At 41.0% G+C, this 17412-nt stretch overlaps 1 protein-coding gene across 2 annotated transcripts in view; it reads right to left on the bottom strand.

Annotated features, from left to right (window-relative positions):
- The window catches only part of LOC126203486 (protein suppressor of sable), an 81666-nt gene extending 65283 nt beyond the window's left edge, over positions 1-16383 (bottom strand). Inside the window, exon 1 of one of the 2 annotated variants that reach the window (XM_049937809.1) lies at positions 16110-16383. In XM_049937809.1, the coding sequence (XP_049793766.1) occupies positions 16110-16165 (56 nt within the window). In that variant the 5' untranslated portion in view covers positions 16166-16383. Of the gene's footprint in view, positions 1-15890; positions 15940-16109 lie in introns of those variants that run through there. The other variant, XM_049937811.1, reaches the window with a different exon arrangement.
- Between the last annotated feature and the right edge of the window lie 1029 nt (positions 16384-17412).

The following is a 17412-nucleotide window of genomic DNA, read 5'->3' as shown; positions in this document are numbered from 1 at the left end:
TGTCGACGACATTACGAAATGGAATACAAAAATGGAAATGGAAATGCCGTGTGGCTAGGGCCTTCCGTCGGGTAGACGGTTCGCCTGGTGCAAGTCTTTCGAGTTGACGCCACTTCGGCGACATGCGTGTCGATGGGGATGAAATGATGATGAAAGACACACAACACCCAGTCATCACGAGGCAGAGAAAATCCCTGGCCCCGCCGGGAATCGAACCCGGGACCCCGTGCGCGGGAAGCGAGAACGCTACCGCAAGACCACGAGCTGCGGACGGAATACAAAAAAATGGGACTAGGACAAGAATGGGGTGCGAAACGTAAATAGTGTTTTTGAAAGGAAACATCCTAGTATTAGCCTCAATTTACGCAAACCACGGAAACACTAATTTCGATACTCACAAGCGATTTATCCTCCTCATCAGAGTCCAGTCTCTTAACCACAGTATTGTGTAACAGCTTTTCTCGGGAACTTGCAGTCCACTCGTATTATGAGTAAATTTCCCCGGTGCTTGGAGAAGATTACGCACATCCTCCTCCATACGCCGACTGCTCAAGATTATCACATGAACTGGGTTCGAATTTCTATCTGGCTCAAAATTTCAGTTGGCCCAACACATGAATATTCAGATGGTCAAAAAGTTTCCGATGGGTAAGTGCAGTGGCGAGGCGCTACACTCATAGTTCAAGAAGATATCGCTCTCTCGATTCAAGAAATCCCATAAAAAGAGTTAGCATCTAGCTATACGAACGGCACTTCTACAACCGACGAAACCTCGCTTTCTTACACTGTTTTGTTAAGTCATCTGTCAGAAGAGGGTTTTCTTCTTGTAGGAAACGCGCAGAATTGTATGCAGCTAAATTCTTACTTGAGGAGAGCTTGAAGAACAATCAATCTAAGATCTAGTACCATCAGTTTTCTATTTTCTTTTTTTCTTTTTCCAAGACAACGCTCCACCACACCGTTGTGAAACAGCGTTCAAAGTAATTGAGCTCCCCTCCTACAGTCCCGATGTCGCATGCATGTGATGTGGCTTCGCTGGACCTAACTCGAGCAGGCACAATCATGATAAATGCCAGATTCAAATTAAAGAGAGGGGGTATTCGATAAGTGATTGCGATAGATTAACACCTGTACTGAGACGAGCGTAGTACTGTTTCCAGAAGAAAAAGATAGCCTACCCTAGAACGACTTACGTTTTAAAACGTAAATCAATTATGGATGTGGAACATTGCGACTGGTTAATAAACGTTTCCACAAATTACTGTGGCCAGTCGCCTTTTGTCTTATTCAAATCTTACTGTCCATTACGAGTTTCGAATCGCCTTACGATTCATCATCAGATGGTGCATATTAACAGCATGTTTGCAGCATTGTGGAGGTCGTGTAGAGTTAGTAGCAGCTGTTGGTTTGATACTACTAATTCTACACGATCCCCACAATGCTAAAAACATGCAACGAATATATACCACCGAATGATGAATGGCACGGCGATTCGAAACAGATAATGGAAAATAAATACTGAATAATAAAACAAAAGGCATCTGGTTGCAGTAATTTGTGGAAACGTTGACTCATATTTTGCTCCGTCCGACTGCCGATAACAGGAGAATAACATGTGGTTTGCGGTGTCCTCCTGGCGATATTACTTGAAAGATACCTGTTGCGAGGGTGCCTAAACTGATAGCTGCTGCTCCGTACAAAAATTTATACATGGTTTAAACACCACGAAACTGCTGAATATTAAGAAATCTGGAAGGCTGAAACGCTCTCGAAAATTTCACTACCCAATCTTCAATTAACACCCATATGAAAGATACTAAGCAGCATTCTAAGCTGCAGTTGATAAATTAAGTCATGGCAGTATTGATGTTTGGGCCTAGGGGTGCAAGAGGGCAGTTAATAACAGAAGGAGCTGATAGAATGTGGAAGAAGTAAGTAAGTTTACGATTTAACGACAAGGTTATCATAGACAGAGCACAAAGTCAGATTGCAGAAGGAAATCTGCCGTGTCCTTTTCAGTGGAACAACACCCATATCTGCCTCCGCATCTGCTTTAACTGAGTAAGAGGAGCTACCTCGCTCTGTGGCACCTGTGACAAAACCAGGGCAACAGGACCACGTGGACGGCAGGCCGCACGTTTAGCTTCGCGTCAGCTATGTAACAAAGAAAGGAGGAGACCAACTCGCAAGGTCATTCCACTACCGCTGTTATCGCTGGACTGTGTTCCTCGTTCGTACGCTGAAGGTTGTCTGAATCGCGAAAAGACAACTAAATACCTTTGTGTATTCGCAAGTGCAAGAGTTATTCTATCTGCCTCATCACAAATAATTATGATATAAACAAATTCGCGCACAGTTGGTCATCTGAGTGATTACTTTACACGGAACTGGAGAGGGTGGCGGGGGTAGAATTGCTGTTAGTTCGATGCCAGACCCGGGTGGGTCACGAAGAACATTTCATGATCTGCGTACATAAACAGAACCACGCTCAAAATTAATTGTAATTGAAGGAAGTATGAAAGGGCAACGTACGAAGTGCAGGAGAACAAAGTTTAGGTGTAACGTCGCTATACGCTATTTATGCTGAACAAGAATGAAATAGGTAATTGATTGTGGCCTTGTTTAAGAAACTATTCTTCATTTTAGTGAACTGGTCTAAGTAGAACACCGACAAACTAAGTCAGGATGACAGAGTTGGAATAAAAGTCCAGTATTCGAAGTTTTCCGCCATCTCGGGATCAGTAAACTATTAGTACATGAAAAGTTGGGCGTAGCTACCGCTCCCTCTAATTACACAGAGATTGAGTAAGAGGGAAAAACATATATGAAAAAAAAAAACAACGATAAACGTCAACACTAACACTTTCCCTTGGCTTTCCACCGCTACCCAGTACTGTCAGATTTTGATAGGATTTCAAAGTGTTGCAAAGATGGGCGACTTGTTTTAAATGTAGAGAAACGCAATCGGAATTTCACAAAAAACTAGTGTCCTATGACTAAAATATCAACTCATTAAATACTTGGGTATGACAATTTGTAGATATTTGAAATGGAGCAATTACAGAGACTCGGCCTGCAAAGGAGCTTGCTTACAGAAACATATGTGCGACCCATCGCAGAATGTCGCACAACTATCCCTAGGAAGACTACTTACAAACTTTCTAGAGCCTATTTTAAGTGATTAATATACCACAACCCCCTATGCATCGCTCCCACGAGGATCGCGAGGGCAAGATTAGACAATTACAGCGCACGCAACGTGTCTGAGCAATCATTCTCCAAACGTGAATGGAACGGGAAGCAGCTCTAATAAGTGGTACAATTGGAAGTACTCTCTGCCATGCACTTCACAGTGATTTGTAGGGTATGGAGACACTGTAGACTCTGAAATGAGAAGAGGCTTTAAAAGTAGTATTTTACTACTACAGCTACTTTATTACTATTCTGTCGTAGCATTACTGCTTCGTAAATAGATGGTTGCGTATTAGATACTTGTCTCGGGTCTGGGCGTAGGCACTGGTTTTAATTGACTTTAAAACAGGGAACGGGGAACTGACAGTGATAAATAAAGTAGCCTGCGCCACACAACAAATGGTACTTTTGAGTATAGATGTAGATCTACTGCGTGTCAACGTTAGAACGCAACTGTTACACTACGTAGTATTCAAACTTAAGTTGTTGAACCAATTCTCCATTTTTACGCGATTTATTCGTATGTGTTTTGGAATTCCCTCGGGAGAAATGAGTTGCAGTTAGTCGTATTGATAGGAATAGCGTTACTATGTAGAGTGGGGGTAAGTTCTTATGGGACCAAGACGAATGTAGAGTGGTTGGTTGATTTGGGAGAGGGGACCAAACAGTGAGGTCATCGATCCCATCGGATTAAGGAAGCGTGGGGAAGAAAATCTGCCGTGCTCTTTCAAATGAACCATTCCGCCATTCGCCTGAAGCGATTTAGGGAAATCACGGAAAACCTAAATCAGACGCGGGTTTGAACCGTCGTCCTCCCGAGTGTGAGTCCAGTGTGCTGACCATTGTGGCGCGTCGCTCGGTACGATGTTGAGTGGTAACTTAGTTAACAAGGTATAAAAATAATGGATGGGATTCACTTGTCAGACCACACAATGAATTGACAAAGCATCTATGGAAGGTGGAGTTTGTGTGATGTAACTCACTCACTTACTACATCCTAAGAGAACGAAAGAGGGAGGGAGGGAGGGAGGGAGGGAGGGAGGGATAGATAGATAGATATATAGAGAGATAGAGAGAGAGAGAGAGAGAGAGAGAGAGAGAGAGAGAGAGAGAGAGAACAGACGATAGATAGTTGAATGATGGGACGGCTGGTTGGATGCAGTGGGTACGGAAAGCAGTGTGGAACACTTTAAGTATTAGGTCATTTGCACGCTGTTCACGAGAGCTTACAAAAAGCTCGCGTCTAGCTTTATACCGATCCAGCACGCGAATAAACACAGCGGCGAGCATTGATCGGTTCCTGGAAAGCCGAAAGAGCAGAGTGAATGCCAGGAAAGCGAGCTCGACGGCCGGAGATTTGTCGGACAAAAATGCCGATTGTGCGATGTACGCAGTAAACAACAACGAAGCAAACTGGAGGACACCAAACGAAACGGTTGATGACTCACCCCTTTCGCAATAAAGGGAAAGCGAGGCATGGAATGACTAAGGGGCACCACAACCATATCTGAGTCATCAGTGGGCACAAAACACATCGTTGCATCTATTTTTCTATTGGCATCAGCAAACAGGAAATTCATTGAAACTTCCCGGTGTATTAAAACTGTATGCCGGACAGGGACTCGAACCAGGGACTTCTGCATTTCGAGGGAATGTGCTCTACCGACTGAGATACCCAAGCACGACTCAAGATCCTCTCTCATAGTTGTATGTCCGCCAGTATCCCATCTCCTATCTTGCGAAAATTCTCAAATGCGACATTCAACATCTCATTAACTTGAATGGCAAAGTACTTTAAACTTCCGAGACCGATTCGTGTGACTATAAATCTTTATTTTTGATTAAACCATTGACCTGTTTCGGGAAGCGAGTAAAAATGCCGTTAACTGTATAGAATGTATAAGCGGATCTTATCAAATCATTGTGGTATGACCGTTTACGTATTTTAGCATTTCAGCAGTCCAAGTTCGCTGATTTCAAAAAACTTGTTTGACACCGACAGAAATAAGGTGATTACCGTAACACTTTGCGAAAGTGTGGAAACAGCTAACTTTCCCAACATGAGAATACAACTGCTGTCTCATAAAACTGCTACAGTCTTTTTCGCTACACAAAATACAAGCCTCAAGCATGAAGATTTCCTGTTTATAAGATCACATACGCTACAAGATCAAAGAACAGGAGACTTGTCCAATATAGTTATATCTTGTGGAAGGAGTAAAAAACAAAAGCTAGTTCTATTAACCAACCTAGCTCCTTCGTCTTAGTGACTTCGAACCGACCAAAGAGTCGTAGTAGTTATGCCATTGGTCTGTCTAGCTTAGGAAAGAATTTGGATCATATTCTCAAGTCTCTTTCGAAATTTTGGTTTCCTCTTTCACTTTCGCCAGGGTAGTGCCTTCGAAAAGGAAATTTTGCTCGGTCTATAAGGGCGTCGTCGCCATGGGACTTCATACCTTAGCCTTTCTCCTTCGGATGAACACAAGGTAGAGCCGTTTTTTGGCATAAGAGCTTAGGTGCAGACTTGGAATCATATGATTCTGAATCAGGGAAAATAAAATATTCATTCTGGATTCTAATCTTTGTTCTAAAAGAATTTCGGACACTGTCCCAAAATTATTTAAACTTATCTGTTAGAGTTAAATCAGTAAGACCATTCTTATGGAAGCAAAAGTAACATCACAATATTCGCCTAGCCGAACACCATCTGGTCAAAACAATCCACACAGTCCTATACAATGCGGAACTGCCTACTAGCACTAGACGTCACTACAGACGGTCCCGCTTGTATAAAAGGAGGTGGGAAGTATTGCGTTTTTAGTAGAAAAGCAGTAATAGCACACCGGGTCGGTCAGGTGAGTTCATTGACTTCGAACGTAGACTAACCATTGGACACCCGAGTAAAGAATCCGTGAGCGGCATTTCCAATCTTCTACTCTGCCCAAATCGACTGTGACGTGGAAACACAAAAGAACACACGGCTAAATCAAGATCAAGCACACCTCATGTACTGGAGGACAGGGACCGTCGAGCATTGTGCAGGATGGTTGTGAAAAAGCGCATGAAATGAGCAGAAAGAATAACTCTTGAGTTCCAAAGTGCTACCAGCAATCCTGGTGGCACAATGACTACGTTAGGGAGGTGAAAAGAATGGGACACAATTATCGAGCACCTCCTGACAGACCGCACACTTCTGTTGTCAATGCTAAGCGAAGCTTGAGGATGGGTAAACTGCGACGCAACTGGATAAATGGATGGCTGAAAAGTGTGACCTGAAATGATGAATCACGCTATATCTGTGGCAATCCGATGGAATAGTTTGGGTCTGGCAAATGTCTGGAGAATGTTACCTGTCATCATCAGTAGTGCCAACAGCGACGTACGGAGGAGGCGATGTTACGGTCTGGGTGTGTTTTTCTTGGTTAGGATGTTGTCCCCTAATTGCGCTTAAAACGCTAAATTGAGGAAGTATATGAACACTCTTTATAACACTGTGTACTGCGTACAGTGGAGGTACAGTTGGGAGATGATGACTATCAGCATGATGACGCACCTGTCATAATGCACGATCTGTGAGGCAATGGTTTGTGGACAGTAGTATTTCTGAAATGGACTGGCATGTCCAGAGCCCGGTCTGGAACTCAACGGAATACTTTTGGGATGAGTTGGAAAGTCGACTTCACTCCAGATCCCAGCGCATAACACCGCTGCCTTCTCTGGTTTCGGCAAATTACGAAGCATAGGCGGCCATTCCGACACCTCACTGAATGTGTCCCCAGCAGATTTGAGGCCGCAATAAAGGTGAATGGTATACATAACCCATATCAATGTCAACTAATACGATGTCCGGATACTTTTGATCAGATAATGTATGTGCCATGTGAATCTGAAAGGCATCTGGTGACAGATCTCTGTAATATCTACTAAAAAATTTATGTTGAATATAATCATGTAAAATTATACGTTACAGCTCACTGGAATCAAACTAAGTCCTCTACGGGCCTATCAACCTGTCTTTGACCCAAAAGTACTAATTGCAAATATATGGAAACTTGGATTGTCCCAACTGTATTAGCCGTTCGATGCATTGTCATAATGCATATAGGCTGGTTTCTAGAGAGCTTCAGCCCATGATTCGAATTCAAATCAGAATTTTGGACAGGAGATGTTTTTTAATGTCATGTCCAGCACTAGTAGTTCAGAGGAAGCCAACAGAAAACAGCTGACATCCATGCAGTGCGGTCATCTATCAACTTTAAAAAAATATATATAAAAATTATGTTTGCTATACGCTGTGTAGATCCACACCCACTGTAGAAAAGTGATTGTTAAACCGCTGGTGCTTGCTTGTGCGTGCTTGCTTTGGGATACATTAAAAGGAGGGTAAATTTATCATGACAAGGAAGGTTAGTTTTAACACCGCAGAGCTTTATTAGATACGATTCTATTGGAGGTGGCACCTTCCTGCGTCCTGATGACATACCCAGCTAGTTATAGGGAGTCCTACCGTGTAACGTGGATTCCGAACTATGGTGAAACTCGACATTTTTAACATTAACAAACTTTGCAAGAAGTGAAAGAAGTGACTACTAAGAGATGAAAATTCTGGGACCGACCAGGGACTGAATCCGCAGCCTCTCGATCCGAAACCTTACAGTATTATTGAGCCATCAAGCCATTAACCCCTCAAAACTCGGGAGGGAAAATGCAGTTTCAAATAATCAAGTTACAGAAACTGCTTCGTTTCATACGTGTAATATAATACGAAATTACACTCACATTTGAATGAAAAAAAGCCAATAATCCGTGTCAGTGCAATATATGTATCGAGTGAAAGATTTGTGTAACTATGATTTCTAGACACGGTTATAGAATTTATGATCCTTGTTTTTAACCGCATAATTTTTTTACAGTGGATGAACGTCTTAAAGTGGAAACACCCACCCACCTCTATATTCCCAGTTTTTAAGACAACCTTTACGCGGTTGGTTCTGTAATACGAATTGGATGAACAAGGCGACAAAACTCAAAATTAAGAAAACTTTAAACGCAGAAGGTGCTTGGCATCAGCGGACTTAGACGCTGATTATCACTGTTTCTTATTCCTTCCCTCCATACTGTCATGATAATATGTTATACTGGTATATTATAACCAACAATATTTATTACTGACTGTATTAGACTGTCAGGAAGAGACATGGTTAAGGTCGATACTTCTGCCCAATAAATATGAATTCAGACTAACAATGTATCATTGGGGGAGAATGGAAAGTATCTTGGGAGACTCTATCTTCACGGCCATAATGGTAAGTTAAAGAACTAGACTGATTTAAGGAGGAGGAGGAGGAGGAGGAGGAGGAGGAATAGGGTTTAACTGTCTATTGACTACGAGGTCATTAGAGACGAAGCTCAAAGCTCAGGTTGGAGAAGAAAAATGCCCGTGACCCTTTCAAAGGAGTCATCCTGGAATTTGCCTTAAGCAGTTTAACTAACCTAAATCTGGGTGACCTGACGGGTATTTGAACCACCGTTCTCCCGAATAAGAATCCACTGTGTTACCCATTGCATTCGGTAAAATAATTTAAGTGTGTACGTACTTCCTACAAAGAAAGACGTACCTGCACTGAATTTTAGGTATTGCTGTGCCACGCCTAGAAGGCGAAAACTTTTCTTGTGCGCTGGTTCTTCCGTTTTGGCACAACTCTTGGAAATACTGTATAGCGGCCTGGTACAGTTAACGAAAACTTGACCTCGAGATAAAAAGAAAGCTCCAGAAGCTATACGGGAATACGATTTAGAGAGCTCGGAAAGACGGAGACATTGCGGACTCTAAGTGTGTATGTTTATTTAGCTGACTGAAAAGTCATGCTCTGCCGGACAGTTATCACTCTGTTCTTTGTTTTATTCGAGTGGACAGACCTGACAACAGCCAGTTTTCAACTTTTATTACCCCCCACCCCGCATCTGCGAATTACAATGCCCTAGCTGTCGTGGGAAGCACTAGCCAAACTCCCGTACACTTCCGAGTACTATTGATAGCAGAATTTAGCATAACTAGCAACTTCCCTCCCCCTAAAAAGCTACTTCCACTCTTAAGTTACACAGACTGCAGGCACACAACAGTCCAATCTGTCGACTCAAAGCAGTGTGATTCACCGTTTGATACTCGTCACTACTGAATCCCGCTAGATACATTATTATTATCTCCTTGAAAATAAATAAGTCCGTAATGGACTGAGCTGCGAAGACAGCTTCAGTTTTGGCCAGGATGGAGGTACTACGGTGGTAGTCCCCCGTGATCGTGTATAAGGAACTGTGAGTTATTATTTATGCATAACCCGTAACTCACAAATTGTGGTCTCTCAGAACACGCGAAAATTTTCGAACTCGCTCCCCAAGGCCAGTTGTGGTGGAATGCTTCTTTACTCCCCGTACCCTCCTTAAAATGCCAAGCCTACGATGTTTTGTCGGTTGCGTTATCGCCTTCTGTGTTTATTGTCGAAACGTGTTACTGATAAGTGTTGGAGTCTCCTAGACAGCCGCCTCGTGAACTACGTACCTGTTTTCTTCAGTACGGCACCCTATAGCTCACAATGTGTCACTTTTAACTTTCCGAGTTTGATGAATTGTTAGTCTGTCTACGGAGGAAGGTGTCAGTGTTATGGATGAAGATGTAAACGAAAAAGCAGACGATTTTACATTAGTCAGTGATCACAATTCTGCTATCGAACAGGAGTATCATTCAGAGGAAGAACTTCAAGAAAGTAGTGATGGGAATCTATTTTTTCAATGAAATAAAGTGCCTGTTAAAATCGAAAGTGTTGTAAGTGGTGACAAGAAAAATGTAGTTCCCAAATATGAATGTCAAATTTGACAGACTTTCTTCTTGTACCTATCGGATGGAATTTGTATGCGCAAATTTAAACACTCGAAGTTAAATTTATTTGCTACAAAGATTACATAATTTTTCAGAATGTAAAATTCAGTGCTCTAACAGTCAATTTATGTGAAATAGCAACACAAAATTAAGTACTTTTGTGTGATAAATAGTAAAACGCTGCAGGCATTGTTTATTGCAATAAAATAAACAAGGAGCATTTAAACAACATTTAAATAATTGTAAAAAGTGTTATATAGCATCAATTAAAAATTTCATATGATTCTTGCCTTAAACCTCGGTTTAAACATACGGGTCCCAGAAACCTCACCTCGTGTTATACGTTACTCAAAAGTCACCTCGCGAGTTAAGGGTTAATACGAATGAAGTTGTTCATTATGGTCGAAATTAAGAATCAGATCTACAATTCATTGTTAAGGTCATTCGCCCGTATCATTCTGTCTACACAAAGACACCTCACATGTTTTCTTAAAGCGATCGTGTACAGGTAAGAAACACATGTTAATACATTCATTACTGCAGAAAACAGTATCATTTGTTCACGTTTCATGAACCCTGACGAAGAGACTTATATGAGACGCAGGAGGAGATGGGAAAGGCACCAACCCTACATTTAATAGCAATCTTACCTATAAAATATCACACACTTTCTATTTAAAACTGACAGACATCTTGAAGACATACTCGCATCACACTGCGAAATCACAGAAAACTTTCAACAATATGAACCCCGAGGCTACTACTGCGAACTACATAATTGTTAGCAATTGTTGCTGAAGAACAAAAATTGTTTGACCGGTGAAGGGTACTGTCGATTTTTGATAAGGAAGGATAGGTATAAATGGTAGATATACTCGCCAGGACCACGCTCCGACAACAGGAGGAAGGGGGGGGGGGGGGAGAGCGGAGGAGGGGAGGGCGAGAGAACCCGGCTGCAAACGCGAAAACTGGTTAAGACAAAGATGGGATTGATATCAAGACTCTTGCACAGACATGTGGGTGCCTGCTTTTCTTAATAATCTCGATCTCTTAATAGCGCTGTAATATTATTTCTTTCCGTTCTGAATAGACCAGAGGTCAGTTTTAATTATTTGTAGACAACCTGAACAATCACGACCGCGCACTGGTTCAGCTCTGCAAGGAGGAAGGAAGCAGCAATGCCGTGCCAAACGAACAATCTCAGCATTTGCAAACAGCAAGTTCCGGGAACTATGGAAAGCAAAACAGAGGTTATGATCTGCACTTAAACCCTGATCCTCCTAAAGATGAGTTCAGACACAGAGCCATATGATATGGATGAAGAAATAAACGAAAAAGCAGACGATTTTACATTAGCCAGTGATCACAATTCTGCTATCGAACAGGAGTATCACTCAGAGAAAGAACTTCAGGAAAGTAGTGATGGGAATCTGTTTCTTCAATGTGTGCCTGAACTCCTCCAGTGTAAGCAACTATTCCTAGTGTTGCCGATATGAAACTAAAATTTAGACAAATAATGTATCGCTTAAGAACCTTACACCAATTCTTTTATTAGCACAGGGAAACTAAATTAGCGTAATTAGTTGCAATACGATCAAGGGTACGCTGAATAATTCAAATTGCTTCACAGCACAGCGTAAACAGGAGGACGTGGTTCCAGTGCCTTCCCAGCCATACAGATTTGGTTTTCTTTTGAAATACGAGAATAACATAACTTTTCACGAAATTTGTGGAGACTAGCTCCTACAAAACATTGGGTTTCTCAATATCACAGGCCGGTCACTGTAAAAACACTCTACTTCTTCCCTAATGTATTTTCTTGATTTGTTTTTCTTCGACGAGTTAGTACTTTATCGAACGTGGAGTCGTTAAAAAAAAGGATGAAAGTAAAAACGGAAGAGAATGGGTGTGTGCGGCTGTGGATTAGCGCTTGATTGAACAGTAAATCCTATTGAATTTGACATTTTTAAAGGGTGCACCAATAAAGATGGTCGTCGAAAATACACTTAAATTGGGAGGATGCAGAGGACGACATTGGTAAAGTTTTTGTGTGTTGGCAAAGATGAGACCGGGCACTGGCTCAGTCCCGAGAGGATGAATCTGTTATACAGCATTATAAACGAAATCCTTTCCAAGTTTGACTTATTGAAAGCACGGAAAAAGTAAACTACGAACACTGGATGGATATCTGAACTCCTGTCCTTCTGAACAAGCGTCCAGTGTCTATTTCATTCGGTGGGAAGACTAACTATAAGAGTTAAACGTTTAATAGACATTTAGGTAATTAGAGTCGAGCTAACTTGTCGCTGTTTGATGGAAAGGAAGTGCCATAGCAGTGCTTACATGTTCATGGCATAAGATCGACTGCCTGCACGGGGCTCTCACCAGAAACCAAAAATGGGTACCCACGCAAGGATCCGTACGGAAGAGGGGGGGGGGGGGGGAGAGAGAGAAGGAGACTGCTGTGCCGCCTCTATCCCCTCCTCACCTACTGAAAAAAACTACGAAAACCGAATTCGCTTTCTGCGCCGCACATTACTATGATTTCCAAGTCAACTACAACGTAATTATTGACTGTCAGCAAGTATACCCCGTGGCATCTGCCGTGAAATCTCCACCTACTGCGATCTCCCGATTAATCTGATGCGTATTATCCGTTCATAGATCGGCGATTTTTCGGAAAAATAAATATTAAACCTGATGTATAATGTTATAATAATCAAAAGTTCGGGTTGTGACGACGTAGGCGACAAAACCATCTGCGGGTGGTTAAATAGCGAAGCCTAGGAAGCAGTTACATAAACGAACAGGATAAAGTGAACAAAGTGTGTTTGGTAAAAGAAGAGACTGTATACGAGGCGAGCGAGTAATCCATTAACACGTCCATCAACGGGCCGAAATGCGTTGATTTCTTACTGGTGTTGGAAAAATAAGAACTATCGTAAGGAAAAGAATGAATTAAAAAAAAAACAGAAAAAAGCACGGTTATTTACCGAAAATGACCTAAAAATGTGAGACGAGGCACAGTATGTCTTAAGTGTAATTCTGTAAATAAGTTGTCAATCCTGCGAATAATCCGCAAGTAATTTTTTTCCAATGCGTCTTGTAGCTGGCTCTGTAAACGGAAGTTTCTGTTAAAAACATGTGTTTTGGTTTACCCTCTTTTTTCGGTTTTCTGTGCAGTTGCGGTTACTCATTAAAACGGATAATCGGGAGGCTTGCAGTTTTTCGGCAGTCGCCGCCAAACTCATGTGAGCTGCGCAGCAGCGCCCCCCCTCCCCTCCTGACCCTTGGTCCGCTCTTGAACTCGTGCAGAAAGAGCTAAGCACGTCGCTCAAACGTGGACTGACCTTAACTTCAAGGCAATTACCATGGGACATACGTTAGACTGCTCTGATATTGATATTTACATTATTTACCACCCGGAAAAAGGGAATGAGAAAGATGCTACGGTTGCGAACTAATTATCATTTTGGGTGCCGCTATTCTGAAGCTATATCTTGATTGAAATTTTATATTCTTTGCTCGCCAAAACTATTTGGCTCGTCCTAATTCCAAAATTATTGCGGAATACTACGAAAGATCCGCCGCTAACTATGATAGAATTTCGTTATCTGTACTGGAATACGCGACTTGATAAACATGTTCACAGTGTTACAATTCACGATACGCACTGATGACATCGTCACAACAGTTATCTTGATTCTGAGTTTCAATTTTGCATAACTGTGATTTGTTTCTTTCTTAAATTAAGAGCGCGTCATTTATGCACTGCAACGAAGTTTCTACGAATCTATTGAAATATCTCTTCGTGGCCCATGACCATAAATAATTCGCAAAGACCCGTGAATGCGGGTACTTCACGCTGACAATAGAAGCAACGTTCTTTGAATAGGGTTTCTAGCGACTACCGACGCAGTGCAAGTCCAAGGACGTCAATGCATCAGGCAAATAAATTGCATTACTTCTAATGGTCAACAGTACGTAAAATCTAAGCTCCAAACGCGCCTCTCCCTAACTGTACACCTACTGCAGTATAAAGTTCAATTTGCTTTCTAACGCTCTTATCACCAAGCGTGTCAGATGTCATGTTAGCTGGAAAGAAATGAAGACATACCGAGCAGGGGAAGAGACCGATGAAAGATTGTTCACTGAGCTCTTACAGCACACAGTTTAAAAAAAAACAGTTCAAATGTTCACCAAAGATGTCAATCAAAGTGTAATTCACGCGTATGTGTCTTTCTCCTCTCCCCGCCCCCCCCACTCAAGTTAATATTACTATTTGAACCCGTATTACAATGTTTTTCGAATCTTTAACATAACTGCATATAAAAACTCTGCTGTTGTTAACAGCACATATTAATAGACTATAAACAACAGACGTACAAATAACTGCATTTAACGAATTTTTGTCGTAGCTTGCACGTGTCGAACGGATTAATTTACAGTTGATCAGTATATTACGTTACAAAATGAGACACAGTTTATTAAATGGAAGTTCCTGAAGCACCTGAGAATAAAGAGTAATTTACGTTACGTAACCAGTAATGCGATACCCTATTTCATGCCCTAAAACTAACTCGTAAAAAGCAGACTTTTTGTGAGAAAAATCAATTGTACAAAAGAAATCAGTACGAGCGTACTCCCTACATTTTTCCGTATACGTTGTTCTACGACATACTGCTACACAATTCCAACATTGTTATGGTATTGATTAGCGTATTACCTGAGAAACCGACCACGTCGTAAGCGATTAAATGCTATACGCCGCGCCGCGAAGGGATGGGATAAGGTCATTCAATTACAATTGTCTTTTGTTGTCTACTCCTAGCCTAACAAATCCACATTAATGTAGAAGCGTTTTCCCTCTATGCACTATAAAAAGGAAAAAAAGAAAGTGGAATGGGGTTCGAAATACCTAGGACATTTCTGCGGACAATAAGTGGGTACGAAATACGTAGGACATTTCTGCGGACAATACGTCCATGCAGTGAAAAATAATTTTTTAAGCTTCATTCTGACTCGTACAACAGGACAGATGAAGTGCAGAACACTAAGACCTAACAAACAGGTGGACATTTCCGAACACAATTTCAGGACGGAATGAGGCAACGCGTCACTTACGTCATGCAGCACGTGATGTACGCAAAAAAGTATGAAGACATAATAACATAACTTAAAACATGTGCAAAGAAAAAAAAAAGCTACGTCGAGCATTGTATGCAACAACGGGATCTTATATTACGTTATTAATATTTAATAACACAATGCTATTCTTAAAAAAAAAATAATAAATCTCTTACTTACAGTATGTCGTCGGAAGACTAAAGGTTACTTTTAACCTAACAGCTTGTACAAGAAGATAAATTAGCGTAGTGACACGTAAACAGGTTAATACATTCTATAGTCTGGACTTAAACGTTATGGATGAAACAACTATTAAGATCGTGCAGCTTACTTGCTTCTCAGTTATTAATCAAGATTGCATAATAATTGATGGAAGCCTATTAGGGAGCTATTTTCATGTTAACGCCCTGCGTTGTCACTATACGCCCTATGGAGCGATGACGTCACAACGCCCTAGTATGGCCACATAAGCAGTTACTATCTCGACATTTTGAACATAATGAACACAAAACAAAATCCGTTACCCTCATATTTAAAATTTACCTATTTTGTGAATATACTTGACATGCAACAAAAGAAGCATTAATGGTATATGCCCTGCACCAAAGCATCTTCTAAATTCTTACTAGCATACTGTATAAAATGACGACAAACTTAAAACAATATTTTAAGCCATTATTTTAAAATAGTGTACCATGAACCACTCATGCAATGAAAATCAATGACCCCACAAAATCCGTATATATCACCGACAGCTTAATTTCGTTCTTAATTAGCACAAAATTTCGATTACTTGGCTAAGGGTCTACACAATTATTAACAACACTCTCGAAGAATGGAAATTAAAATTAAATGGAAGGATAATATATTTCTTTTAATCGTTCCGTTAATTTGGGAACGTAGAAATGCAAACCTTTCTTCTTCATCCTTTATATTTGATGCCTGGGTTAATGCACTTTCGTGAGCCATTTTGCAACACAAAGTTTTTTTGTAGGGAGTCTGATTTGTTATTTAGATGCGTAAGTAAAAATATATATCACTGATCGTGAATTTACATCACTTAATAATTAAAGGAAGAAATGTTAGCTGTGAAAATAAAGACTACGCTTATTATCGTGGCCATCTTCCTTTCTCAGCCTTCTTTTTCGTGTAAGCGGAGAAACCCAAGCAACGTATTTAACTGTTTCACGTCTTGCACACGAATGGCGGCTGTTGCCTTGCGCAGGGACTGATACGTAAGCTCCTGCTCTCCCATTCGTCGCTGCGACAACACGGTTGAAGCTAAAACCCGGAGCGCCACTGCGAGTCAGAACGGAACTACTGGCGCCCAATTCAAAAGTTTAGATGCTACGTAAGTGCATTTTACAAACGCACCGTACAGACTGCGCTGTTAAGAGCATAATAAATTGGAACAATGCTATTCGTTCGTCGAAGCACCTCTAAAATTAACGTGGATTGGGTATCAGAATATAATTCCAAGCTTTTATATACTTTCAGCTATATTTGTGAGATGAAGAGCGCCACATTTTGGAACAACAATGATATTCTACTATCGTCCTATAGAAATGGACTCCGTCTTATTACTTTAGTATACGGACTAGTAGCTACAGGAGATTTAATATGTCGTTTCCTTATCTTTTTGTAAGTTATTCCATTGATATCGAGGTCATTGCAGTCATATAAGTTCGTAGTGTTGTACAATATCACATTCATTTTGTTTCATCAGTTACTTCTCATTTCAGAATACATAATGCTCTTCCGCATTGTGCGAGGCAACGTACGCGAAAGAAATATACGGGTAATAAATTTTAAGTGAAAGAAGGAAGAAAGCCGCCATTCTTAATAACCGCCGTAGTAACTTGCATTTTCGTTTACATACTGTAGGTTATTTGTGAAGCTTCAGTCCAGGGCAGAAGCTTGTTTGAAAAGAATGCTATAACTCTCGTTTACATCATTTATTTCCCAGTAACAACGCCAGTGGCGATACGATTCCATGTGCATACAGCTGATCTCCAACCGAAATTTTGTCCCACTTAATATCTTGCTTACTGTCACATCCGACAGTCGTGAAAAATTAAAAAAAAAATTATCAGTATTCACACCCTTTGTTGTGGATCTGTTTTCTCTCGAATAAATCAGGTTCGGCATGTCTTGACATTTGCTCGTTTTTCTCTCATTTTGTTTTTGCTACTTGTACTCTTGAAACATACTTTCAA

The sequence above is a fragment of the Schistocerca nitens genome, chromosome 9 (assembly GCF_023898315.1).
Source record: "Schistocerca nitens isolate TAMUIC-IGC-003100 chromosome 9, iqSchNite1.1, whole genome shotgun sequence".
NCBI classification, from domain to species: Eukaryota; Metazoa; Arthropoda; class Insecta; order Orthoptera; family Acrididae; genus Schistocerca; species Schistocerca nitens.
The sequence above is the reverse complement of the archived record's forward strand: the minus strand, read 5'-3'. Positions and strand labels throughout refer to the sequence as shown.